Source organism: Calonectris borealis, chromosome 4 (genome assembly GCF_964195595.1).
Source record: "Calonectris borealis chromosome 4, bCalBor7.hap1.2, whole genome shotgun sequence".
NCBI lineage: Eukaryota > Metazoa > Chordata > Aves > Procellariiformes > Procellariidae > Calonectris > Calonectris borealis.
Genome location: NC_134315.1, coordinates 26,887,856 through 26,914,823, shown reverse-complemented (window position 1 = coordinate 26,914,823; position 26,968 = coordinate 26,887,856). Strand labels below are relative to the sequence as shown.

The 26,968-nt window shown below is 38.3% G+C and overlaps 1 protein-coding gene across 3 annotated transcripts in view; it reads right to left on the bottom strand.

Moving 5' to 3' along the window:
* The window catches only part of N4BP2 (NEDD4 binding protein 2), a 52,277-nt gene that overhangs the window by 5,841 nt on the left and 19,468 nt on the right, over positions 1-26,968 (bottom strand). The window contains exons 5-18 of one of the 3 annotated variants that reach the window (XM_075148971.1): positions 26,097-26,436; positions 22,955-24,182; positions 22,005-22,129; positions 20,722-20,810; positions 18,973-19,049; positions 17,015-17,170; positions 13,494-15,847; positions 12,008-12,093; positions 8,803-8,845; positions 7,573-7,817; positions 6,026-6,144; positions 4,548-4,686; positions 4,258-4,443; positions 1,809-1,977 (exon numbers count right to left, since the gene is read on the bottom strand). In XM_075148971.1, coding sequence (XP_075005072.1) covers positions 1,809-1,977; positions 4,258-4,443; positions 4,548-4,686; positions 6,026-6,144; positions 7,573-7,817; positions 8,803-8,845; positions 12,008-12,093; positions 13,494-15,847; positions 17,015-17,170; positions 18,973-19,049; positions 20,722-20,810; positions 22,005-22,129; positions 22,955-24,182; positions 26,097-26,313 — 5,233 coding nt within the window. In that variant the 5' untranslated portion in view covers positions 26,314-26,436. Of the gene's footprint in view, positions 1-1,808; positions 1,978-4,257; positions 4,444-4,546; positions 4,687-6,025; positions 6,145-7,572; positions 7,818-8,802; positions 8,846-12,007; positions 12,094-13,493; positions 15,848-17,014; positions 17,171-18,972; positions 19,050-20,721; positions 20,811-22,004; positions 22,130-22,954; positions 24,183-26,096; positions 26,437-26,968 lie in introns of those variants that run through there. The other 2 variants (XR_012673486.1, XR_012673487.1) reach the window with 2 other exon arrangements.

Genomic DNA, 26,968 nt, shown 5'->3' with positions numbered 1-26,968 from the left:
TCAGCAGAGCCTTTGCATTTCAGTATAACCTTCCCACCCATGCTTCTGAAGACTCTCACTAGTGATTTAGAACTTTGCTTTCCCATGCTGGCTACGCATCTGTTACATAAACATAGCCATTTTTCCCCTCTTCTGAAAAAGATATTCTGAAAAAATACAGTCAGCTTTTAAAATCTAGATTGCTTGCAATATGCACGTTGTGATCATCACAAAATCCTTCTAATTTCATAGCAGCTTTATTGTTTCTATCATCTAATCTTCACTGGGAATTTACATCCTGTGATGCAAATTAAAATTGCAAAATTAAAAGAGGTGGGTGTAATTCAGTTGATTTTTAAGTGACACTTCTCTCTATTGTTTCACGTTTTTCTTAAATTAATGTGAATAAAGAAATAACATTTTATTGGATAAAGAAAGGAAGAAGGAAAACGTAATCCACAGTTTTTGACATTTAAGTCACACTTATTTGGACTAACTTCTAGTATGTTGGAACACGTGAATCAACAGATCAACACATTACATGAGCTTTATAAGGGCATCTAGCCCTGATAAGAAAAGAAACTGCTCTTCTCCCAGAGATCACAGCAACCTAAATTGATGAAGAGTTTGAAAATGAGAAAAAAAATATAAATTAAACTGGATTCTCTCAACAAGCCAAGATTTGCCAGCTTAAGATTATCAGTTCACATGATATCTTTCCTCAACTACCCTTTCTCTCTCTGTTGCTTAACTTTATTTGGGTTTTATATTAGTTTACTCTTAATTCTGCCAGCACTAAGTGCCAGGTATTGATACCTTTCCCATGTATGCACACTGAAACGAACTTTTTTTTAGATTTAGGTGAATGGACTCAACAGAGAGCCCCTACCATCATTCCAGGTCTCCTGATGTAAGTACAGCTCAGGAAATTTAGCTCTAAAAAGCATTAGGTTACAGCTTAAAATATAAAAACATAATTTTAGGAATAGCACAAGATAATGCAATTTAATTATCTCTGATGTATATTGAAAGAAAAGGATTATCTAAGGCCCAACTGAACACTTTTGTTTCTACTGTGCAGAGTAGCTGTTTCAAAAAATTACGTTTGTGCAGTGGTACCTTGTGTAAGAAATATTTCTTATAAAAGCATTTCCAGCGTGCTTAAATTTATAGGGTAAACTAATAATGCAGAAAATGTATCTTTTTACAGCAAGAACACTCATGAAGTACTTGAACACTCCATTGGGAGAAAAAACAAGCCCTCAAGCAAAACTGCACAAAATTACATTTATGGAAGCAGCAGTATTCTGATCTCAAGAGATCCTGCTAACAAATCGATATGGAAGTTACTGAAAGACAGCTCAAATCACACACTTTCGTGTAAAAGTTCAAGGCAATATAATCATTGTGATTAGAATTCCAACATAATGATTTTTCTTTAAAGATTCAAAAAGCAACATAGTTTTGACAAAGCACTGCAAAGACAACACAAATGTTTGCATTACCACCTCTGTTAAAAATGCCAGGAAGGATAGATCAAGTCTTCAATAAAAAAATAAAAGTAAAGGATAAAGCAGAAGGAAAAGGAAGATTTACAAAGAAGCACGGGGGCGGGGGGGGGGGCAAGACAGAGCAAAAAGAATCATTGCCATGTCAAAGGAAAACAATTCCATGGGGGAACTTTGGAAATAAAACAACACAAAAGCCAGTTGTTTTTACATGTTATTAAATTACATTCATTCCGTCTGATATTGCCATATACCGTGATTTCTTACTAGCAAATGAGGGGAATAACTTTTAGGGGACAGGAATTATTAGCTTATTCCTACCTTCACATTTTTCCTGCAGCACTCTGGACAATTGATTCACAGCTTCATCCACATGGAGACCATGCAGATCCAACACATTCATAGGCAGCAAGGAAGTATTTACTTTCTCAAAGATTTGCACAGCAGCAGCATGGTTGGCTTCTTTCATCTTCTGCTCATGAAGGCGACCCTTTATTCATAAGCACAGCAACTATTACACGCTGAGACATAATCGAAGCTCCACACTGGTCGTTGGGTTCAAAATGACAGTACTGGCAGGGTGTTTTTAGCTCACAGTTTGAAGCAGTAAAATTTATAAACGCAACAGAACTTCTGGAAGAGGCTCAGTGAGACCTACTCACAAGGAGATTTCATGAAATCTGTTCTTAAGAAACTAGTCAAAGCTGGCACAAAGAAGAAATTATAACAAAAACCTTACAAGAAAGAAAAGAAGCCAGAAAAGGCACAAAACCATAAGGTCTTTACATAAGGTAAAAAGTTACACTCCATGCTGATTTTCAGATTTATTATCCTAACAATAGAATTTTACTTTCTGAAAGTATTTTGCTAAAAGTTTAATGAAACAATGTCAGAGAAACTGCCCAACAGCCCAGGAAAAACTTGCTGAGTGTTATAGTTGAGGTTAATTCTTCTGAATGCAATCCCTAAAAATCAGACAAGCCAAGGGAAAACACTTTTTTTTCTTTTTTTTTTTTTTAAATAGTTGCCTATTATCCCTCCTAATATTTTTGACAGATCTTTTATGACTGACAAGGTCAATACAGTCCCTATTGGAATTAGGGGCGAGGAGCAGTACAGGGTTATTACACATTACACAGTGAACAAGTACCAACTATTTCCCATGGACCTTGCAGTGACAGTATCTGAGAGACTGAAGCAACAAATTATGTCTTCAAAGATCGGTAGGCACAATCTGAAAAGGAATGGAAGACTTAACTCCAGTCATTGGACTGACAAGGGCTCAAGAGAACAGAAGTGACAGTCTGTCTTACACTTTCTTAAAATGGATCATCTGAAGTGTGTTAGTGTCAGACCAGAGACACCAGCCCCGTAACTCTCACTTGCAGAGGATTCCCAAGACATGCTAAGGCCACCAAGCATAAAGTATTTTTCGTGAATAAAGGTAGCTTAGTTTGCCTTTTTATTACCTAAAAGAAAACATATAATAAATTTCCAGATTGTAGTTGTCGTTATGGCTACGAACAAAAGTAAGACAGGACTTCAAATTACATTTCTATTTGAAATCATGCAGACCTTTGTTTAGAATCTCTCCAATCTCCAAGAATATATAAATAAAGAACGTAAAGAGTTCATTATAAAGACCGATAATCAATATTTCCTACATGCATAGTAACAATCTAAACATTGAGTGATACGTTATACCAATTGCATGAAAGCTTTTTTTAAGGTAATAAGCAAATCCAAGTGATTCATTATTACATTTTTGTTCTGTCCTAATGCAATTCATAGTTTCGAATTAAATGCTATAATGTGAATTCCTACCGAATTTTTATATGCTATTAGATCAGGGAGAAGCTACAGCCTTTGAAGATGTTTGTAACAGAATTTGTAGGAGTAGTCTGAATGAAGCATGAATGGAAGGGTCTCGTGTGAAGGCACCGAGAAACCAACATGGAGGAACGGCTACAGGAACAGTTGATACATATAATCAAGAATATGATCAACAGCAATGATCAACAGTAATCAGACTTGTATATACTGAGAAATGTGCTCGAGTCAAGACCAGAGAGCCTGTGCTCCAAGGCCAGAGCACACAAGACTGATCAGCAGCAGATCTACACTCCAAAACCAGACGGATGGCAAAAAGCATGGCGTACCACACCACATTTATCCCAACCCAAGACAGACTGTAGCCATAAAGATAGTCAGAATGAGGAAGCAAAGACAGCAGGCAGCAATCTTGCCCAGGATTTATGAAGGATGAAGCAAGCAAGATTCTGAAGCAAAAGATCACATCTTAATACCTGTCTGACGCCTAAAAAGTACAAAAGACGTGTCTAAAAACAGTTCATCACCAATTAAGATGAACCCAAGGGACATACAGAGGATTCAAAAACTGATGATTGTTGCAGTCCATGACGCACATGAGTGAACCTGGCCAGACCATACGGACACAAATCTTGGTGCTTACGAGTACGTGGATGCGAGAGTGAGATCTATGAGAAAACGAGCATGTGTGACTAAGCACTGAATATCATCTTTCATGAGGTCTTGCACTGAATTTGGTTACATTATCTTCCTGTATCAGTATCATTATTAGTGAAAGGAAGTTTACTTGTAAGGTGATTCTCAATATAACACTTACACAAGGAACAATAATAGAGCAAATTTATCAACTCCAGTAGGCACAATGTTTTTCTTATCACTTCCAATTCAGTATTTAAGTACCTCACTAAATTCAGGCAAAAAGCACAATATTTACATTTACCTGATGTGCATAAAATGCTGCCACAGGCTTCATACCCATGCGATAGGCCTCCCCAGCCTTTTTCAAACATTCCTGTCTCTTTTGCTGGTGACAAAAAGCTTCTGCTCTTAAATCGTCATATTGTGGATACTCAAATTCTTGAAATATTTCACTCAAAGGATCATCCTCTTCCTTACTTTTTTTTGCCTGTAGGAATTTGCAATGTTGAAGCTAAGTATGCATTGTACGGTGTTTTCATTAACATAGTTTTGGATGTGTTTGTAACTGCTATTTAAAAAAAATAAAAATACCTTCTTCTCCCGGTTCTTTGCAGCACTGTAGGAAGAAACAATTTCATTTTGCTGAACACTTTCTTGAGCTATAACTGTTTTTACAGGATCTGCCTCCAGAACACAGTTCAGAAACTGTTCAGTTTGTTCTAAAGAGTAGCTGTAAAGGATAAGTAAAATCTGTGACTTTACAAATACATTAATAGCAGCTACATTTATGAAAATGCATATTACAAACCTTGATATTGTTACAGAAATACATGACAACGGAAATAAAAGCACTGGAATGGAATTTTCCACCTTACTACAAAAAGGCTTGCAGGCTCACTGTACTGCATTACTGGCATCAACACACATGCAGTCTTGGTTGACTGAAATGTAATTGAGGGGCACTTAAATATTAAAAGGACAATGAAATACTAAAGTAAATTGCATCCCACCTTAATCAGACAGATATTAGTTTAGAAATAAACACTGCTTTTTGGGCTGGAGAAGTTACTTTATCTTAAATCTTCTCTGGTCAGGGTTAGATAGTACAAACTGGTTTAAAACTAGCTCAGTTTTCTGAAACCATTATGCAGGAAAATCCTTGTATTTCCAGTCAAGCTTTGTTATTAAATTTAATTAAATAAGAATAGGACATCAGTTGCCATCAGATTTCTAATAAGCCCTCTTTCTTCTTCACTCTTCTTGCTGTTCAGTAAGCAGACAAGAGGAAGACTGATCAAAAGCAAAGATAGATTTTGGAAAAGGCAACACTAGGAAGAGAATTTAGAATGTGGAAAACAAGAGATGGATGAAGGACGTATTTTAAACACCCCACAAGGAAAGGTTTTGATAACAACCTGGACAAGCAGAAAGACTGACAAGTAGGCATGCAAATCCATATGTAGAGGCAGATATTCAGCTGGCCAAGGATGAAAACAGAAATTTCTCTTGAAAAAAAGTTCAGTTCTCAGGAACTTGGATTTAAGAAAGTAGTCCCGTACCCCAGAAATATAATGCAGAAAAGAGAAAGAGAATGTCAGCAGAAAGAGATTGAGAGATGGCTCATTCCTTCAAAGCTGCTGTATTAACCAGAAAAGTACTCACAGCTAACATCAGGTGATGGGAGTTTTCCTCTTGGGCGGATGCCATTTTCTGTGAACCCACTATTACCACCCCCACTAATTTCTCCCACTTGATTTACACCGCAGATCGAGAGTAAATACACAATTCCACTGACAGTCAGTCAAAGGTCAATAGCCAGAGACATTTTTCTCCCAATGAGAGAAACCATCTACTCCCAAAAAAACCAAGCAAATCTATACATATAGTTTTTATGCCCTTTTTGCTTTTAAGACCAGCTAGTTTTGCCTTTATTTAGCTCTACAAAAAGTGTGCCAGTTTAGAAAAAGACATTCTTTAGCAGTATCTTAACTCAATATTTAAGACAGTAATTGCGCACTGTAAAGTGTTACCAAGTACCATTTTTACAAAGAACTTTAAAGATTTCTTACTTGTTGTCCTTGAAGACATCCATTAAGAAATTTTGATTAATAGTTGGAAACATCTCAAACAGTTGCTTCTCCTTTAGTTTAGCGGCACAGTCTTTTCTAGCCATAGAAGGAACACGATTCTACCCAGAAGACAAAGGAAAAATATTACAAGTTCTTGATTAGAACAAAATATAGTAACAGCAGAGCCAATCCAACTTTACTGTTATTTGTTAAGATTAAAAAAAAAAAATCTACTCAGTAGGTATGTACCCACAGCAATGACAACATGCCAATATCGGCCTGCGACACTGATTTGATGAGAATAAAGTAGGGCCAGGCGAGTTGTATTATACACCACTGCAGTACTCTGCAGTCATTTGAAGTGACTCCGCTGGAGGTCCCTCATAACTTGGACAAAGCAAAATGAGGATTTTTTAGGAGGAATTTAAATTTTCGAATGCATTCCCTGCTAGTCTGTCTAGTCCAATGCTAAGCTTGTGCAAAGTCCACCTCTCTGCTCTATATTGAGGGCCTGGGGTTGAAACAACATTTTATTATTAAACAGTGTAAACAATTTTGTTTTGGTGTTTCTGAAGCTGTAATAAATACTCATATTTGTGAAGTCATGCTGAGAAGAAAACATAATTATAGCCCAGAAGAAATTGGACTGATCATTCCAATACTCAGATTTAAAAACAAACAAAAAAAAAGGTCGTCAAAACAAAGCCAAGCTTCATGAATCCAAACTGAAAAAAAAGCTACGGACATCACAGTTGTTATTATCAGGAAGCCACATACATGCAGTTCAAAGAAAGAATCCACAAGCCATTCTTTCAAAGTACAGGCTAATCCACCCAACTTTCTATACCATACAAAGCTCCTCTTTTTTAGGACAGCTCCTTATCAGAGACAATTACCAATTAAAAATGCCTGTTCTGAACAACTGCCAGGCCGTAGAGGGCAGTATTATGCACATGCCAACCAGACAGGGTATGGGAACTGTGTGGAAGATACAGTATTAATAAAAATCCTTCGAAAAATTACTATTTTCTGACAAGTGGGTACAGAAATCTGTTTGAGATTAACCTCAAGTACTTCTTTTAATGTCTCATCTGTTAGGAATGTTGTGGGTTCTCCTTACAAAAAATATTAAAATCAATTCAATCCACTTCTAAACAAACAAGGCATGGAGCTAATTAAGAACTTTTTTTGATATCATTTTCCCAATAAAAAGTGTGGGAAATCACACTGATCTTTGTTTTTAGGTAAGCAATCAAAAAACAAGTCAACCAAACACAAATGCTAACCTGTATAGTGAAACACACCATGATCTGTTTGTGAAACAATCAAAATATTACATTTTAAAATGAGATTTAATTTTTAAAACACAAACATCTACCACAAGCAAACTCCTGTATCACAGTAATCAACAATACTAATTGGCATGCATTTGTCTCACGAATTCAGGCTGTAATCAGCAGCACAAAGATGAGTCACCAGATAAGACATATTCTGCTTCATTAACAGTAACGAATTTAAACTGCGTAAAAAACTGGTGCTATCCATACCAGATCCTGTTTCTCCTGCATAGCTATTTCTTCGGAAATTATTTGTCTGAGAGAAACTTTCTGAATCTGAGCATTCCAGTGATCCATAAAAGGAAAAACGTCTGATGTGTCTGGTTTTTTAGTCTGTATGTCATTAGATGAGCCTGAAACCCAACTCATTTTTTTCTTCTGTATTTTATTGTCTGCATTCAGAGATAACAGCATTTCTGAGTCATCTGTATCTATCTGCTGAATCACAGTAGGACCTTCAAAAGCAATAAAAATGAGGTGACAAATAAAACAATTATTAGCTTATTTATACAAGCAAAGCCAAAATAATTAAGATAAGTTTTTCAACCTAGATGATTTGGGTTTTGTAAAAACAATATTATTAATGCTAAAACAGAAACAACACATTGTTTTCACCTTCCTCACTTCTATTTTCCAAAGACTGTCTGATCATCTTTATCTAATTTATAAAACAAAAGCAAAACCATCAGATTCCCTCACCAAATTTTCAAGTGCCAAAACATATCTCACAGCTGTAAACTACCTTGCACATACATTAAGTGGGGAGGTTTGTTTGCTTTTATAAGAGAATTATTGACTCATGTGTTCACATGTTTACCTGCCTTTCCTCTACAATTTAAGGACAGATGCTTAACGATCTGGTTTTACACTTCTATGAGTAATGCTAACAGCACTGTTTGGTCATTTGAGTGGAGACCCACATTGCAATCCAAGTCTTCACCCAGGTCCCATGCAAGAGTAGGGGGGTTCTGCTGTAGACTGACATTTCTTCTGGGAGCTGAATGAAAACTAGATTGCTAGAGATTTTAACACTTTTTGAACAAGGACATATATCCTCCTGCTACAATCAATTCCTCTGACCAGGACAACAACGTGTGAATGTTGTAGTCCTGACCTCCTTCCCTCACCTGCAGAAATCTTATTTTGCTAGTAATTCTCTGGCCGCACCTTTTCTTGCCACAGAGATTACAGAAGTCCTACCAAACAGCCAGAGCTTCTCTTTAAGTTCTCTGAAGTGCATAAAATGATTTTTGGTCGCATCTACTTGGGACTAGTGATTCTGCTTATAACTAACTTCTTTTTCCCCCCACACCTCCGTAAGAAAATCGTAAACAGAACCAAGGGCTTAGCTTAATAAATGAATCCATCATTTTTCAATAGACAGAATATTTGCAACCTGACTGAAGTATTTTTTACAATTAAGAGAAATACGTAACACACCTTCTGCAGACAACTTACACGATTCATCTCTCCTCTGACGTTTCTAAAAAATAATAAAATAAAATAAAAATAGTAAAACCATCAATGTAATAAGTAAGCTATAAATTTTGCAGTGAAACTTTGCAAGTGTTAGTTTCTAAGTAAACCAGCTTCAAAATGTCTCATAGTATTTCTCAAAGATTGGATATTTTACAAGAAATATATTTAAGAAAAATAATTACGAAGTGAAGTTTAAAAGATAGAACTATCTTTCTGAAAACACATCAAACTAGAGGAACATGCCCCACTGCTAAGACTTCATAACTTTCATTAAATAAAACAAACAAAAATTTTGCCAAAAAGCATTCCGAGTTTCATAAGGCTATGAAGGAACGGAGGTTACAGAACTCTTCTCAATTAATGTACGTGTTTTTTATACATAATTAGTCTGCTGGAAATACAACACGTCAGAGAGGAAACAGTCAAGGAGGTGTGGAAGAGAACTTCCTGACGCAGCCGGTAAGTGAGCCTACCAGGGGAGGTGCCTCGCTTGACCTGCTGTTCACAAACAGAGAAGGACTGGTGGGAGATGTGGTGGTCGGAGGCCGGCTTGGGCTTAGCGACCATGAAATGATAGAATTCTCGATTCTTGGTGAAGTAAGGAGGGGGGCCAGCAAAACCGCTACCATGGACTTCCAGAGGGCGGACTTTGGCCTGCTCAGGACACTGGTCGAGAGGGTCCCTTGAGAGACAGTCCTGAAGGGCAAAGGGGTCCAGGAAGGCTGGACGTTCTTCAAGAAGGAAGTCTTAAAGGCGCAGGAGCGGGCTGTCCCCATGTGCCGCAAGAAGAACGGATGGGGAAGACGACCGGCCTGGCTGAACGGGGAGCTCTGGCTGGGACTCAGGAAAAAAAAGGAGAGTTTATCACTTGTGGAAGAAGGGGCAGGCAACTCAAGAAGGGTACAGGGATCTCGTTAGGTCATGCAGAGAGGAAATTAGAACGGCAAAAGCCCGGCTAGAACTCAGCCTGGCCACTGTCGTGAGAGACAACAAAAAATGCTTTTACAAATATATTAACGACAAAAAGAGAGCCAAGGAGAATCTCCATCCTCTATTGGATGCTGGGGGGGGGAACGTTGCCACTGAGGACGAGGAAAAGGCTGAGGTACTTAACGCCTTCTTTGCCTCAGTCTTTAATAGTCAGAGCAGTTATCCTCAGGGTACTCAGCCCCCTGAGCTGGAAGACAGGGACAGCGAGCAGGATAAACCCCCCATAACCCAAGAGGAAGCAGTTAACGACCTGCTACGCCACCTGGACGCTCGCAAGTCTATGGGGCCGGATGGGATCCACCCGAGGGTACTGAGGGAGCTGGTGGAGGAGCTTGCCGAGCCGCTCTCCATCATTTACCAGCAGTCCTGGTTAGCCAGGGAGGTCCCGGACAACTGAAGGCTTGCCAATGTGATGCCCATCTACAGGAAGGGCCGGAAGGAGGATCTGGGGAACTACAGGCCTGTCAGCCTGACCTTGGTACCCGGGAAGATCATGGAGCGGTTCATCTTGAGGGCGCTCACAAGGCATGTCCGGGACAACCAGGGGATTAGGCCCAGCCAGCACGGGTTCATGGAAGGCAGGTCCTGCTTGACCAACCTGATCTCCTTCTATGACCAGGTGACCCTCCTAGGGGATGAGGGAAGGGCTGTGGATGTGGTCTACATGGACTTCAGGAAAGCCTTTGACACTGTCTCCCACACCATTCTCCTAGAGAAGCTGGCGGCTCACAGCCTAGACATTTGCACTCTTCGCTGGGTAAAAAACTGGCTGGACGGCCGAGCCCAGAGAGTTGTGGTGAACGGAGTTAAATCCAGTTGGCGGCCGGTCACGAGCGGTGTTCCCCAGGGCTCAGTACTGGGGCCGGTCCTGTTCAATATCTTTATCAATGATCTGGATGAGGGGATCGAGTGCTCCCTCAGTAAGTTTGCAGATGACACCAAGCTGGGCGGGAGTGTTGATCTGCTCGAGGGTAGGAAGGCTCTGCAGAGGGACCTGGACAGGCTGGATCGATGGGCCGAGGCCAACTGTATGAGGTTCAACAAGGCCAAGTGTCGGGTCCTGCACTTCGGCCACAACAACCCCAGGCAACGCTACAGGCTTGGGGAAGAGTGGCTGGAAAGCTGCCCAGAGGAAAAGGACCTGGGGGTGCTGACTGACAGCCGGCTGAACATGAGCCGGCAGTGTGCCCAGGTGGCCAAGAAGGCCAACGGCATCCTGGCCTGTATTAGAACTAGTGTGGCCAGCAGGAGTAGGGAGTAGCCCTAGGAGTAGGTGATCGTGCCCCTGTACTCGGCACTGGTGAGGCCGCACCTCGAACACTGTGTTCAGTTTTGGGCCCCTCACTACAAGAAGGACATGGAGGTGCTGGAGCGTGTCCAGAGAAGGGCAACAAAGCTGGTGAAGGGCCTGGAACACAAGTCTTATGAGGAGTGGCTGAGGAACTGGGGTTGTTTAGTCTGGAGAAGAGGAGACTCAGGGGAGACCTCATTGCGCTCTACAGCTACCTGAAAGGAGGCTGTGGTGAGGTGGGTGTTGGTCTCTTCTCCCAAGTAACTAGTGATAGCACGAGAGGAAATGGCCTCAAGTTGCGCCAAGGGAAGTTTAGACTGGACATTAGGAGAAATTTCTTTACTGAAAGAGTGGTCAGGCCTTGGAACAGGCTGCCCAGGGAAGTGGTTGAGTCACCATCCCTGGAAGTATTTTAAAGACGTGTAGATGAGGCACTTAGGGACACGGTTTAATGGGCATGGTGGTGTTGGGGTGATGGTTGGACTCAATGATCTTAGAGGTCTTTTCCAACCTTAACGATTCTGTGATTCTATTTATAAAAGAACTCTTCTTACATGTCAAAAACCCAGTAATGATTTTTGGCCAGTGGAATTTTTGATCAATCTTGTAGTGAAATTGTGCATTATGATCCTTCTTTTTTATGAATCTTGGTTTCCTGATGAGGCACTCATGACAGTTTCTTCATTTCTTAAACTGTCTTTCAACAGCTCTTATGATTATGACATGCTGATATACTCCACATGTTTTACAAACCACTATTGTATGTTATCATTGTTCTCACGAAGATACTTGTATCTTACACATTTAGACCAACACGTAAGTAGACAAATGGTCTGACAAAGCACAAACATGCCATACCATATTATAAGCAAGAAATTTACTAACCAGAATAGATTCTTTCCATTTTTCATGAATCACTCTTGCCAAGTTCAGATCAATATGAACCACACAATCCTCAACAGTTAGTGATCCTTATGGAAGAAAGAAAATATATTCATTAAAGCATTCTATAAAACCTTATCTAAGCAATTAAAGTACAGTAGCCTAGACTTATTAACTTGAATTCTGGAGATTCTGCACAAACTGTCATTCCTGAAAAAAACTTCAGCAACTGCCAAGTTAAAATAAAAAGCATTCCACACAGAATTCATTATCTGGTGTTCAAAAACTCAGAAAGGGTAGGAAAAAACAAGTTAACATTAATTGTATCTTGTTGAAATATGACTACCTGAACAACTACATTTTTCCTCCTTTTTTCCGTTTTTCTAGCAGAACCTTCTTTTACAAAGCCACTGTTAATTTACAACCACAGTTTCATTTGTGAAACTGTGATTCCCCCTATTTTATTGCAATCCACAGGCAACTGCTTTTAGGTAACACAACAGACTCGCCACTGCCCAACAGTAGTCACATCCCTCCTTTCAAACACACAAACTCAGAGAAGCAAACTCCAAGTATGCCCTCTAACTCTAAAGGAAACGGCAGGAATTATCATGGTATCATAATGATACATCTTTTCCCTAAAAGATCTTTCTGATATTGTTTCTCGCCCTTTCAAAAATAAAAGGGCAAGAAGTACAAATGTATCAAATAAAAAGGCAGGGCATATTTCAGACAAAATAAAACACCCTTCTGCTTTCAAAAACAAACATTTTTTTTGGAGGAGGTAGGCATGGAAGGCAAAGAGGCCAGCAGTCAAACCCACCAAGAAATCGGATATCCAGGGTTTCACATCAAGTAATCTTCAGGAGAAAAGAGAAAAAAGAAAAAAAAAAGAAAAAAAAAGATAGAAAACAAACAAGCTCTATATTCCTTGTGTTTTCTTTTCTTCCTTTTTCTATTAGTCTTTAACTTTTGTGATGCATGTTCAAGCTGCTTATGGCTTCCTTCATCATAGTGTCTCAGCAGACTAGTCTGTTTTCCTCGTCTCAGTATAGCCATACTTTATCTTCTCTCTAAACCATTCATCATCTCCTTCCCCAATTTAACTGATGCCTAAAGCTTTCTTTTTTCTTTCTTTTTTCCTAACCAGTCATAATTTGCATCTTCCTCATCATCTTAATATCCCTTCAGAGTTTGAATATAGGCTCAAAATGCAAATAAGCCAATATATTTTCTTATGCCTTTAAAGTACGCACATATACAAAAAGACAAAGGCAGAAGGTAGCACTACTGCATTTATATTTTTTGCCACACTTAGTTCAGTTCCATTTCTGGATTAACGAAAGCAAACAGCAGTATCATGAGGAATTGTGCAAATCTGTTCCCTAAAAATCAAGCAAGAAGGGAAAAAAGCACAGACAAAGGAAGAAAGGTTTTCTTACCTAAACTGAGTTTTTTCATAAAAATGTGGATATAATTATGCCCATACCTGAATCAATGCCAACAGGCCCAAATATTTCTTTCAGTTGCAGTGCCAGTTCAGGAGGTAATGTTAGTTCCAGGCAATCTATATTGAAGGCTGCACGTGATGCTGGTATAGGGCTTTGTATCTTGGCTTTAGTTTCATCCCCACTTGGAGTTTCAATTTCTTCTTTACCACATATCTCTCTGTAACTCCCCTGGGTTTCTTTATCTGTCTCCAGTTCTTTACCACTCCTAGGACCCACCAGAGGTGCACAATCCATTTCCAGTAATGAAGCAGTCACTTTGGAATTCTCTGCATTGCTTTTGGAAGGGCTACTGTCACTTTCATTATTTAATTCAAATTTCAAATTGGTTGAAGTTGTGTTAGGACCATGAGGCAAAGTCATGGGTATACATAAACCTGCATCAAGTGGGGAGACTGATGGCTTATTTATAGTTTCTTCAACAGGACTCTGAGACTCTATCTTCTTCTTTCCCGAAACGGATGGCTCAATGATACCTGCTGCCGCACTGCCTGCGTCAGTTCTAGAGGCCGCATCTCCAGAATTTTTCAGTACCACCAAATCATTCAATGAGGTAGCAGTCAACCAGTCAGACACACCAGCATCTGTCACAGTTGCCTTGGTAGCCCTACTTTCTGCAATGCTCAGTGATGAGTTCTTGTCTTCTGAAGGCTCAGAGATATCACCAGCCCCAATTATTTGTGGCATTTGTTTGCAATCTATTTGCAGGAGATTCTCACCATAGTTTGTACTTGCCTTGAAATCAAGGTCTGCAACAACTGGCTCAGCTTCTCTTACTTGAAGGCATTCAGTATCAACATCTTTGCATAACTTTTCATCAGAGTCTAAGAGCAGACCTGTGGCCCAGTCTATATCTTTGTTACATCTTTCATACAGATCTTTCAGAGCTTCAAATGAAACAGACTCAAAGAGCTTACATAGCATATTTAGCTTTTCAGACTCATCAATATTGATAAGTTCGCTTTCTTCCACAAATGTACTTTTATCATACATAACTCGATAGGGTATTTTTTCCTGACAATCTGAGGCATTATCTACGTCTTTGGGTTTGAAGCCGTCCAGTCTGCCATGCAATACTTTGGTAGTCTCAGGAAAAAGCATCTTCTTTTCTAACCTCCACAGGAGAGCAAAGTCCTGTGATTCAGTCTGTGAATGGCTACTTTTTTGTCTACTTGAGCATGTGTCATGTTTCTCTTCTGCTGCGTTAAGCACAGACAAGTGTTCCTCTTCTTTGGGATGGGGCAAACTGTTGTTTGTAAAAGTGAGGGCTAATTTGTGATGTTTCCTCATTCTCTTATTTTGCTGGGTTTTTTTCTCACCTACTGTTTCACTAGCTGCTGTTTCACTAGCTACTGTTTCAGGTTGGTGCATATGCAAACTCTTTCCATCCGGTTGCTCTGCAGTGTTCACAGGTGTCCCACGAAGCACATCTACAGTCTCAAGAGCATTTCTACTAATGTCACCTTCAGTATTTCTACCTTCATCAGACTGATTTAGACTTGTCTTTCTCATTCTCCTTGACCTTTGTTGTCTCTGTTCTAATGAGCCTGAGACAGGCCAATGTCCTATCATTTGCAATTCTGGTGTGACTTTGTCTGAACTAACAGAGGAACAGCTAGAGGCTGGATTTTCTTCCTCATGTCCTTTTTCAACAGTACAGGTCCCAGGCAGGCCTGCTTGCTCTTTACCTAACTCAGGATGCTGCTGAGTGGGAATTTTACCTTCCATATCGCTCTTCAGAGAAGATTTTTCTAGCCTTCTAGCTCTTTTGACTCTCTGTCCCATTGTTTGTTCTACAGGCCAGTCACCCAAAAAATTTAGTAGTTCTGGTTTTCCTGACATGTCAAAAGCTGAACTGCTTGGTTCCACTATGTTACTACTTTGTGTAGATTTTGGTTCCATACATATTTCGCCAGATTGTTCAACTTCAGTTTGAACTTTGAGAATGTTGTCATCACTGTGTTCCTCAACTCCTCCTGTATGCAAGCACACAGTCTCTTCAGTCGTGGTCACATCAACCTCATCCATTTCTGTGTCAGTATTTTTTTCTATTTTTTCTCCCTTTTCTTCTTTCTTCTCCAAGGGCAGTTCTCCTTCTACACAATCTGATAAATAAACATCCAAGACATCTTGAACAGTGCTGTTCTCAGAATTGTGTTCCACTGAGTTACTTCCCATTTCTTTTTCCTCTTTCTGAAAATATTCAGGATCACAGTTACTTTCTAATGTTAGAGAAGTACTGGGAAAAGTTTTATCATCTTCTGCTAATTCAAGAGACTCCACATGAGAAGCAAAAGGTTTTTCTTCCTTTACATCAGGATGTGCCCCTCTCTTTCTGAAAGACAAATTGGAATGAAAGATAAACCCATTTCAAACTTTCTTGAAGCACTTGTGCACATTTTTAATTTTGGCTCGGCTATTTAATATTTTCAAATTACAGACCAGAAACCACCTTTTAGGACATTAATCATCCACCTGGAGAACGCTTGTGAGAGGAAAACAAATTTAAGATGACTTACAGCCCTAACCTCAACACTCCTTTATAAAAAAGAAGGAGCTAAGCAAATCAAAATTTCCTTGGAAAGTATCCCTTTTTTACTTCAGCATGGGCCTAAGAATACTTTCTCAGGAGTCTATTTTCCCCCATTCCCAGCATTCAGTTATGTACTGAAGCACTCTGCTGCCCGACATTTCCTCTTTCAGATCAGCAAACTGGTAAATATGCTTTTATTTAATGACTGTTGCCCTCTCCTGATGGCTCAATCCTAAAGAAAGTCTGGAAGTTAACTAAGAGAGGACGTGCCATTTCTTGTCACACCATTTTTCACAGTCAACTACATTCCATTAATTATCAGTGCCCACTTCATTTCAAATACATTAAGCATGCAAAAAACAAATGAAATAATAACTACAATAAAATCTGATTTCTTATGCATCGTTATAATGCATATACAGCATTATTCAGATTAGCCACTACAAAACAGTCGTGTACACAACCAATTTAAATCTAGACAAGTCTAAATTAAATATACTTAAGAGCAAGTAGATAACTCATTACTACTGCATGAAGAATCCACTGTCTACCACAAAGACATCATCTAATACCAACACACAGACTCAGAAATAGTAATTTGCTCATATTTGGGATTCTTCTGAAAAGCATTTTATAGATTTTAAGTGTTTTGTATCTACAACACACATCCAACAGCACATTTCTAAGATAAGAGAAAGTCAATCAAGATTGGCCTATTGAAAAGTAACACACAGCCATACTGGGAGGTTTTCAAAAAGCATCGGAAAGTTGACCAGATCCCTTGACTGCTCATTTCTAGAAATCCTGAAATTCTTAAAAATTAAGAAAACTATGTAGTGTATTTCTTTTTATTACTTAACTAATTTTTAATGCATTCACTGTTCAACACCATTATCCAGGTTCCGTTGCTATGAAGTTTGAATTTTTAGCCTTTTATCTGAAACTACAAAGCTAGTAAAAGAATCTAACCTATTGCTTTGCTCCTGACAAGGATTTTCACTCCAGCCAGCAGCTTCTGATTTGTCTGGGACTGAAGAATCCAATATTGAACTAATAGTAAGGCAGTGTTCATATCGTTCCAACATTCTTTTGATCTTTTCTTTAGATACACCATGAATATTTCGTCTATGAATTAAAAAAAAAAATTGAAAAAGAAACATTTCAGATTTGTATATTACAATGACAGAAGAGAAAAATTTAATTACAATTTAATGATAATAAGTTTACAGCAAGACTAACCAGAGAATTCAGGGGGCCAGGGCAAAGCGATTCTTTCTGTATCAGTGCACTAAGGCATTCCAAACAGGGAATCTCAGACAAATCACAGCTCCACTTGACTTCTCCACCCCACCTGGTGGCCCTGTTCTGCAATAGGATGTTTCGCTTAATACTAAAATCTAAAACTGTACCAATAATGCATCTTCTTCAAATAAGTATCAGAAACACACCGTATCAGATGCTGACAGGGATGCAGGATATCAAACTGGGTACGAAAAATTGCTGAATTCAGTCTTCCTTCTCTGGTTTTGCTAAACTAAGAACTCCTTGAGCCTTGAGGAAAACCCATTCACCTATTATTTTGGACACCCTTTGGCTAGGAATTTTCACTAACTCTGTTAAAAACCAACTAGCAATGTGCTCTGCAGCAGTTCTACCTAGAACAAGTGAATCCTGCCAAGGATGGCAAAACAGAAATTGAGGGTACAGGAGAAAATATTTAAGCTCTATTAGGAAAAAAAAAAAATCTTCCTTACTGCACTTGAAAAGTGGCTAACCTTAAGCTAAGCATGCAAATTCAGATGACAACAGATATTATGAAATCACAAAATAATTTACGTTGAAAGGGACCTCTGGAGGTCACATAGTCCAACCTCCTACTCAGAGGAGGTACAGCTACATCAGGTTGCACAGAGCTCCGTCTTGTCAAATTTTGAATATCCCTAATGACTGAAAGTCTACAAACTCTCTGTGCAACCTCTTTCAGTGCCTGACCACCCTTTCAAAGTAAGTTTTGGGTTTTTTTGTTTTATGTAATCAAAATTTCCCAAGTTCCAACTTGCTTATATTTGTTTTGTCCTATCCCTGCACAATTCTCAAAGAGATCTTTTTAGTCTTCTCTGTAACTTCCCAAAAGGTAGCTGAAGACAACAATACGATCCTTCCTTAATGTTCTCTTCTTAAGGCTGAACAAATTACTCTTGCTCAATTCAGTATCATCTGCAAATCTGCTGAGAGTGCACTCTCTCCCAACATCCAAGTCATAAAAAGGACATTAAATAGTAGTGGCCCTAGTATTCATCCTAAAGGGACATCAGCCTCCTCTTGGACTTTGAACCACTGAGCATACCCTTTGAACCTGGTATCCAGCCAATTTTCTAGCTACCTTATTATTCACTTACATAAGGTTTACGTCTTGCCTATTTTGGCTCTAAGTAATGGCTCTATGACTGTGTAGAAGAGGTAAACAACAATGATGCACTGGGGTTTGTCCCCTTCAGGCCATGAGGTGCTGATTGCCTTAAACTCAGCGACAGCAGAAACATTTCAAGTAAGGCAACAGACCAGCTGATGCAAAAAGAGCCCCAACCTGACATCATTTTTGCAACCTCAGGAACCCAAAGGAGAGTCACTGTATCTTAAATGCAAAAGAATTGCAATCATGAAAACATTACATCATATCTATTGCTAATAGTATCTTTTGTATGTAATTAGAATAAAGTGACAGAAAAAAAACTTATATAAAATCCTAAAAAAGTTAATATTGTAGGAAAAAAAAATATTAAAAAGCTACTTATTATCGCAAAAATCTTGACTGATACCTTGCTACTTCACTAGCCACTCTACTAAGCGATATCTTTTTAAAAATCATAGTTCACAGACTGTGAAAGATATACAATCTAATATGAAATTTTCCTTTACATTCTTACCTTTCAAGTTCTTTTGGTTTAAACTTCCACCAATTGTCTGGTTCTCGGAACATGACTTTGTATTTGAACTGCTGAGCCTGAATAAAACAGATATAAAACAGAACAAGCCACATCACCCATTTCTTATTTCTATGAAAAAACACACAACATGTATAGCCTGCTTCCTTAAAGATGTTTTCTGTATTTTTCAAAATCAATTAAACATTTGGAATTACATACTTTTGTTCAGTGTTTCACTTCTGATTATATAAATGGAGATTTTTAAAAAAATGTATATGCATCTCTTACTGTAAAATTAAATGTGTGCCATGATCACAGGAAAAAAAAAATCACTGTTTTATATCATCCCTTGAAATGTTCTACCTCCTCTGAGTCAAGACTGCAGAACATCTCCTCTTTCCAGGTGTAGTATGCACATGTCTATACAGCCTCTCCAAGACAGAGAACAGCTCACTGCTTAGATTCAGAGCTGAGCCGGCTGCAAGTCAATGGTCCTTATATGGTCTAGTCTCATCATGACAGAAAAGGAGCCCAAAGTCTAATCAGGAGAAACACTGCGAGTACTGTGTCATTTCTCCCTGATCCTGTTTTCAGAAAAAACTCTTATCACCTTACCAAACCCTGCACTTCCTGGAAGAACATTTATTGTATGTTTACTTCAGTATACAGCAAAATCGAGGACTTAATTTATGAAAGAACTGTTAATCTGACAATTGTTAATAAATGCAAGGATAATAAAATAAAAATTTTATTAATAAAAATGATCTGTGTTAAGTCCCACTGTTCACTAATCCATTCCATACAGAATATGTATAGTATCTGCTCAAAAGGTGTTCTACATACTACACTCCGATGTATTTCTATACTATGGTAGGAGAAATCCCAGATCTACTTTACAATATTTCTTCCAATACATTAATTCTATTAATCAGAACCAATTTTATAAAATAATGCAGTTCGGTAAGCATTATTAAAACTACCAACCAAAATGACTAATGATCAACAGCAAAATAAGAGCTAGAGTCTAAAAGTGCTGATGCCCATTTAGAAATGATTAAGTGAAAAAGTGAGAAGCTCCAGAAAACTGGAGTATGAGAAATCTGTAACAGAGTTCACCAAGTTATTTAAATCATTAAACATAACTTCGGAAGTTAAATGTAGATTGCATTTACTTAGTACTAAATAAAAGCTGGTCACTTTTAGTCACTACACTACTAACATAAAATAGCGCAGGGGCATTATTTTGATTACATCACTTCAATAAAAATTATTAAGTAAATCTGCATAACTTCAAGCAAGCTAGCAACATTTGATAATTCTAGCCCTCCAGCTGGTCAGTTAGTATCTGCCTCTCTCATATTTAGGATGAAACTAAGACTGAGTTTTCAAGTTTCATGGAGCATCAAACATCACTCTTACTAATTAGTGCTGATTATATTTTACAAGTATCTTATAAGTTTACTGATCTTACAAAAGAGGATCAGAATTCAGTTTCCTCAACAATATTTATTTTTGCTCCCAAGTGCAAAGCACTTGGCTTTGTCATTTGGAAACTAGGCCAGGTCAATACTCAAGACGCGCACAGAATGTGACACTGGGTAATACGATTCCATGTAACACTTTTTTTTGACTCCAGACTTCCTCGTGGAATAACAGCTAGACTGAGAAAGACAATCTCATTTTAAAGCATATGTTGTTGCCATGCTGGTCAATAATCCCTTTTCACATTGATCGAATTGTAATACTAACCAAAGTAACATAAGGCTTCATCTCCCATGCTTGTATGTTGGTGTTGTCTATTATTATAGGAGAGATTCTCATTTCAAATGCTTCTTTGGCTGAAAGACACACATGTACAAAAGAATATGTTATAGTTAATTTCATTATAATAGGGTGGATACGTAACATTTCTACTAATTCTCTAAATTTGTAGTATTTTTTAAAGTAGATAATCCGTAATGTTTAACCACTGTGTAAAGAACTCTTGCCACAGCTTGATCTGTTTCAAGGCCCTCTTTTATTTTAGAAATCCCCCCTCACATGTAAAGCTACTGAGATATGGCATTATTCTTTTGAATTAACGAATGTATGATAATCAAGGAATGAAAATGCAGATGTAAAATGCACCAAGATGACTAATCAATCAGTAAATTAAACTAAAAAAAAACTACATGATCACCTTAAAGTGGACTTCTTTGTTGCATACAAAATTCTTGGCTTTATAACAGTCTTAAGATTAGTCCACTCTGTAAACTGTATAAAATATGAAAAATCAAAAGAATTATTGTAATTTAAATACACAGTAATGAAATGTTTAGAATCACTAGCTTTGACATACAGCATCGTGTTTTTGTAGCTATGTTACAATGCGTTTGAACAATAAAAGTTATCATTGAATCACACATTTGTTATTAACCCATTTCTCCACTGGTTAGAAATTTGACAGTAGAAGAGTGATCATGGTTCAAATTTAGCAAATAAAAGCTTAAAAAGAGTTGTTCAATGGTGAATTTAGCGGGAGCTACTATCAAAAAATACACCGATTACGGACAAAAAAATAATTTATTCTGTCTTGCTCTTACAGTTATGTTTTAAATTCGCCCAATTTAGTGCTCAAGAGAAAAAATAATCAAGAGCAGGAAAAGGTCTGTGTAAGTGTTATCTGTATCAACATCCTCATTATTTATTGCATATGCATATATAATGGCTCATCTCAGAAGAAATGTTTCTGGGAGATGGTACAGATTACCACTACAGGAATGGGACACAACCCAAACTACATACCATGATGAAATCTGAGGACAAAACAATCTTTTGACAAAGAAACTGGCATTCTTAATTGCAAAACACACAATGGGCAGATGACTTCTGAGTCTGCTCATATTCTTTTTCCACACACATATTAAAAAATACTTCTAGGATGGGATAAATGCTTGTCCTGTGACACAGGAATTACAAGACAGGCAGCTTTTTAAAGAGCATGCAAGCATTGAACTGTAAACAAGCAAGCTAATCCCTTATTTATTTCTCACCTCGTTTCCTGTTCCAGTCATGTGCTTCCCCTAAGCAATTGGGATCATAATGGTATTGTCCATGTTTATAAAAGTAATCATCAGTACTAAGAATGATTCCACCTGGGTTATCCTCAAGCAAAGTCCTGTGAAAGATCAAGAAGTAAATAGGTTTTCCCCCTTCTCTTCCTGATATCTGCTACCATACACGTATGTATTTAGTCTCTTGCACAAAACCAAGATTATTTGGAACGGAAGCAGCAAATTTAGGTAAGGGAAAAAAATCACCCTCCAGGCAAAGATGATCTATAAAAATTTCACTCCATTTCCAAAGGCTGAGGATATCTAGAGGAAAGAGCTGACAGAGGTTCCCTACAAGTCTCATTTCAAAACAACAAGGGAGGTATTTTTCCATCTACATCTTCTTTCACACTGACAAATACACATACAGCCTTAATTGCACCAAATATTTCAGGTGCCAGCCAAATTAGTCTAAGCTTAATCCAGGCTTTTGGAAAGTTAGAAAAGAAATCAAGAATTCAACCCAAGAAGCTCCACACGTACTACTTACACAAAAGAATTCCAACAGTGGAAGGGGAATTTCTGCCTATAAAGAGCTGGCATATTTCCATCCATGCATTTGGAAGGAAATACCCGAAATGGACAGAGACTGGAAGAACACAGCAGACCTAATACTACTGCAATGATCCTCTGCTGACATAAACTCCTTCGACCAGTGACAGAATTTAAAGCTAACCCGTCCTCTTTCAACTTCCACTACAGGTCAAGGAGCTGCAAGCAACTCAGCTCTCTGCAATTATTACTACTCAACATGCTGCACGTACCGTATAGCTGGCAATTAAAGTATAAGCATAACTATTTACAAACATGAGAAAATTGTCTCTGCCTGCACCAAATCCTGTACACAATTAAGCAATTTCTTTTAGAAACTCACAATATAGATGTTCTACCTTGCCAAATATGATTTTCCTGATCCTGGAACACCTCTGAGAAGAACAAGTACTTGACCTATAAGGTGCATCTTTTTTCTCATCATGTGACAAACAGGTGGCTGCTGTGCTTGCGAGAGGTTCAATTTTGAGTTTGTATCTTGATTTCCCCATACCTTCAGAGGGTTGCCATCCCAGGCATTTGAAACCACTGGAGAGGGAAAAAAAAGTCCTTTTTCCAAAGCCCTATAGTCTGAAACAGGTCTCCACTGCCCTGGACTGACAGCCACAGGAGTTACAAAGCTGTGACTTCCACTGGATGGATAAAACACGGGAGCCATGAGATTCCAGTGTTGATGAGATTGACATGATGGTGTAGAAAAATTTAAGTTATAACCCTGCTGAGTTTGCTGAAAATCTGCGGGTTTGGGTGTTTTAACACTGGATGTTTCAAGAGAGACACAGGCCTCTGGAAGAGAAGTGCTCTGGTGGCTGTTAACGGCAGTCACTACCTCTTCGTGCTGTTCCAGGCATGCTGAATTAGGATTTCCAGTGACAGCTAATCCAAGTTCCAGAGGTCTTCGGGAGGACTCACCAAAAGCAGCAGTCACGCTTTTTTGATCCAAAACAGTATCTTGTATCTGTTCAGAATTTCCACATGATATTTCTCCATTCGATTGTTTATAGACTTCTGAAGCTACATCACATTGAACATGCATTTCTGACAAATCAGAATCTTCCAGTATCTTTGCAAAAGTGTCTGATGCAGCTGGCAAGCTTGTCTGGACGCTCAGCTGACTCACTGGTGGCCGAGAACAGCAGAAGTTTTCTAAAACCTCACTATTTGTCCCTGTTGGCCGTGGAAAAAGTAGGACATTGCAACCTGAATCAGATTTTTCCCACTCAGGAAATTCATTAAAGCCATCATGTTCCACAGAGTGCTTATGTACGATTTGGTCATTTGCAGAATTGGGCAATTCATCACTCAAGCTGTATCTCTGAAAGGCATTTTCTATTAAAGAATCCAGTTCTTCAGTCAGCTGCACATCAGGTGATAGGACCTTTTCTTTTTCTTCTTCAGAATTACGTTGTTCTGCAGTACTTTCCCCCATTCTTTCATTTGCCACAGATCTTTGCTGATTAACAAGAGCTTTTGATGATGCTACTGAATCAAAACCCAAGGTTTTTGAAGATGCTACTCCTTTGGCGTGGGTGGACAGCTCTAGCAGATAATCCATAGCGTTTTCTACTGTTGAATAAGGTAAAGAGAATAAAGCATGGCCAACTGAACAAACACAAGCTGATATGTATGCAATTTTTTTACTTGAAGGAGTATTTATCACAACTAAAGAGACAACCAAAAGACAGTTCACCAATTCATCTTTTAACAGACCTTCTGCAACTCCCTTGATCTGTTTCTCATTAGAGGTAAAGACAGAACTCAAATCAGACATATTGCAAAATAATAACCTAATAAACATAAAAATTAGTAAGGAAATAGTGTCTAAAAATTATTAAGTTTAACTGGAAAAAAAAATCAGAAATTTTTTGGGTGTTGAAATGGATAATTTTGGGTGTTGAAATGGATACTTTTTTCTAACCTATCTCATATAGGCAAAATAGTGTAAAATGAACTGAAAAACACTACTGAGGACTAAAGAGATAAAAGTATGCAAGATATGTTCATTATGGCTAGGTCCAATGGAAAATGTCATACCTAACATAGCCTGAAAAATCCAGAATCTGCATTAATTCTTTGTAAAGCTACTAAATGGGAGTATAGGTTGCCTGTAATCAACATGAACAAAATGAAAACCTGGCACAAGTATCATCTGAGCTCTAAAGCTAAGCTTCTGTTTTCCTGAAAAACCGTGTAGCAAAAAGTCTAAGTCCATTGAAGTGCAACTCTTCCTGCACACATGTTAAATAAAATCTTCCGTGTCCTTCCATCTTCTCTACTATATGAGAGCAACTTATTGTTACTCATATGAAAAGATGCTCATCTTTCAATTTTTAAATGATTGTTAATAGTACAACACAATAACGAACTCAGCGTGTTTACTGAATTCTCCAATAAGCTTCTAGATAAATCTTATTATATTTTATATTTTGATATAGATAAATCTTATTAAGAGTTCAAAGCATGAGTCAGTAATTCCATCAATTTCAATTTTAAAAGGAATAACAATCATAGCAACAAACGTGAGAGAGCTATTAAGTTATAAACTCCATACAATTTAGGTAAGGTAAAAATGGCAATAGAAGCAGTCCTTTTAATGGCTTTCATAAGTATAAAAAAAAAGCCAAACTCTGCCTTCTTTGCAAATAGTCTTAGAAAAATCTCAGCTAATCATATCTGATCCTATGAATACAGATTGATTAAAATGCTCCATATATGACTTATTCCCCTGCCAAACAACTCCTCAGATGTTGCTATCCAACATCTCAACCATTACTTTTATTATAAGTGAATGAACTCTCATATAGAAGAATTTCAAAACCACAAAAGCTTGGGAAGGACTCGGCACAGACATGAAAATACTCTGTCAGGAGAGGTGGGTATGTAGCTTGGCAGAATACAGGGGGAGAAACACAGTCCAAACAAGGCTGCAGAGAATTTAACATGACAAACAGAATTTATCCTGCAAAAACTAATCCTCAATGGAGATGACAAGATGACAGTGCAAAATAGAAAGTAAAACAAAAGCCCAATTCAAGTATTTAAGGAAAAGCAAACGCTGCCAGGACCACATACGGTGTACCATTGTCTTAAAAAATTGTGATCTAGAACGTAAAATACCCCTCCTGCAGAAACAGTTTATGCATCTAGCAGATATGGCACAGAATCTAAGTGGAAAAAACAGATTCTCCTCACAACTCTATCACTGCCTGCTCTGTGTCACAGAACAAGCCACTTAAACTGTGCTCCCTATATGGAGCACACTGTTACTGCAAATTAGCAGCCTCACAGAAACATTGTCAAACTTGGAGAATCTTGCATGGAAAGAGCTATAAAATTTCAAAATATTATGACTCACCTACTCATTAAAAGCTAAACTCACAAATACACTTGCAACACCCACACCAACTTTTCTGGAGTCGCCCTAGTTAAGAGCTGTCTGTGTATGGAACAAAACTGTAATGCCAACTGTACATTATTTACCTTTAAAATCACATTCAGACAGAACCATATAAACCACACTAGGATCTAGGTCAGAAAACATTTCTGACATGCTGTTGAAGAGCTCTTCCTTATTGACACTATGCACTGCTGGTGACACCAAGCAGCTTGGGTCCCCTTGGGATGCAGCAACAGCAGTTCTGTCAGAATTGCCATTCTTCCGAGAAGGACTCCCACCAGCTTTCCTCCTCCGTGGCATTTTGTTTTCTAAAAATCAGCTTGCTTTTCGTTTTAGTTTGTTCACATGAGGCTGACAGCACCAAGCTCAGAAATCACAGAAAAACCTCTCATAACTGGGATACGCATAACAGAAATAGCAGACCTGGAAAAAAGAGAACACAGAAATTTTAAGAAAATAGACAGTCACATTTCTATGTCTCCTATTTAGATAGCTAAAAGATCAAAAAAATACATAAGCATTCAGGAAAGCATTTTCTAGAAGGCTGCCTTTCTTCTTTTCAAATGGCTGACAGCTAAATAGCAGCCTTATTTTCCAACTAACTATATATTGAATCTGCATCTGGAAGAGATAACAAATACAACAGAGTTTAAAAGAAAAATCCAGAAAAGTAAAGGAAGCAATGCAAGGCAGCCAGTTCACAAATATTCCTCTGCTAACGCCTACTGACGACCAGTTAACATTATGGAACGCTTATATTCTGTTAAAATTAAGAAATTTTGCTCCTCTTACAAAAGTACTGGAAAACATAACAGACATCTCCAAATCTTCCAGAAGTCGTTCATGACTTTTTTTTTTTCCCAGAGTAAACAGTTGGGGTTCTTCAATGTTCAAACACCGGCACAGGTTGCCCAGAGAAGTTGTGGAGTCTCCAATCATGCAGATTCTCAAAACC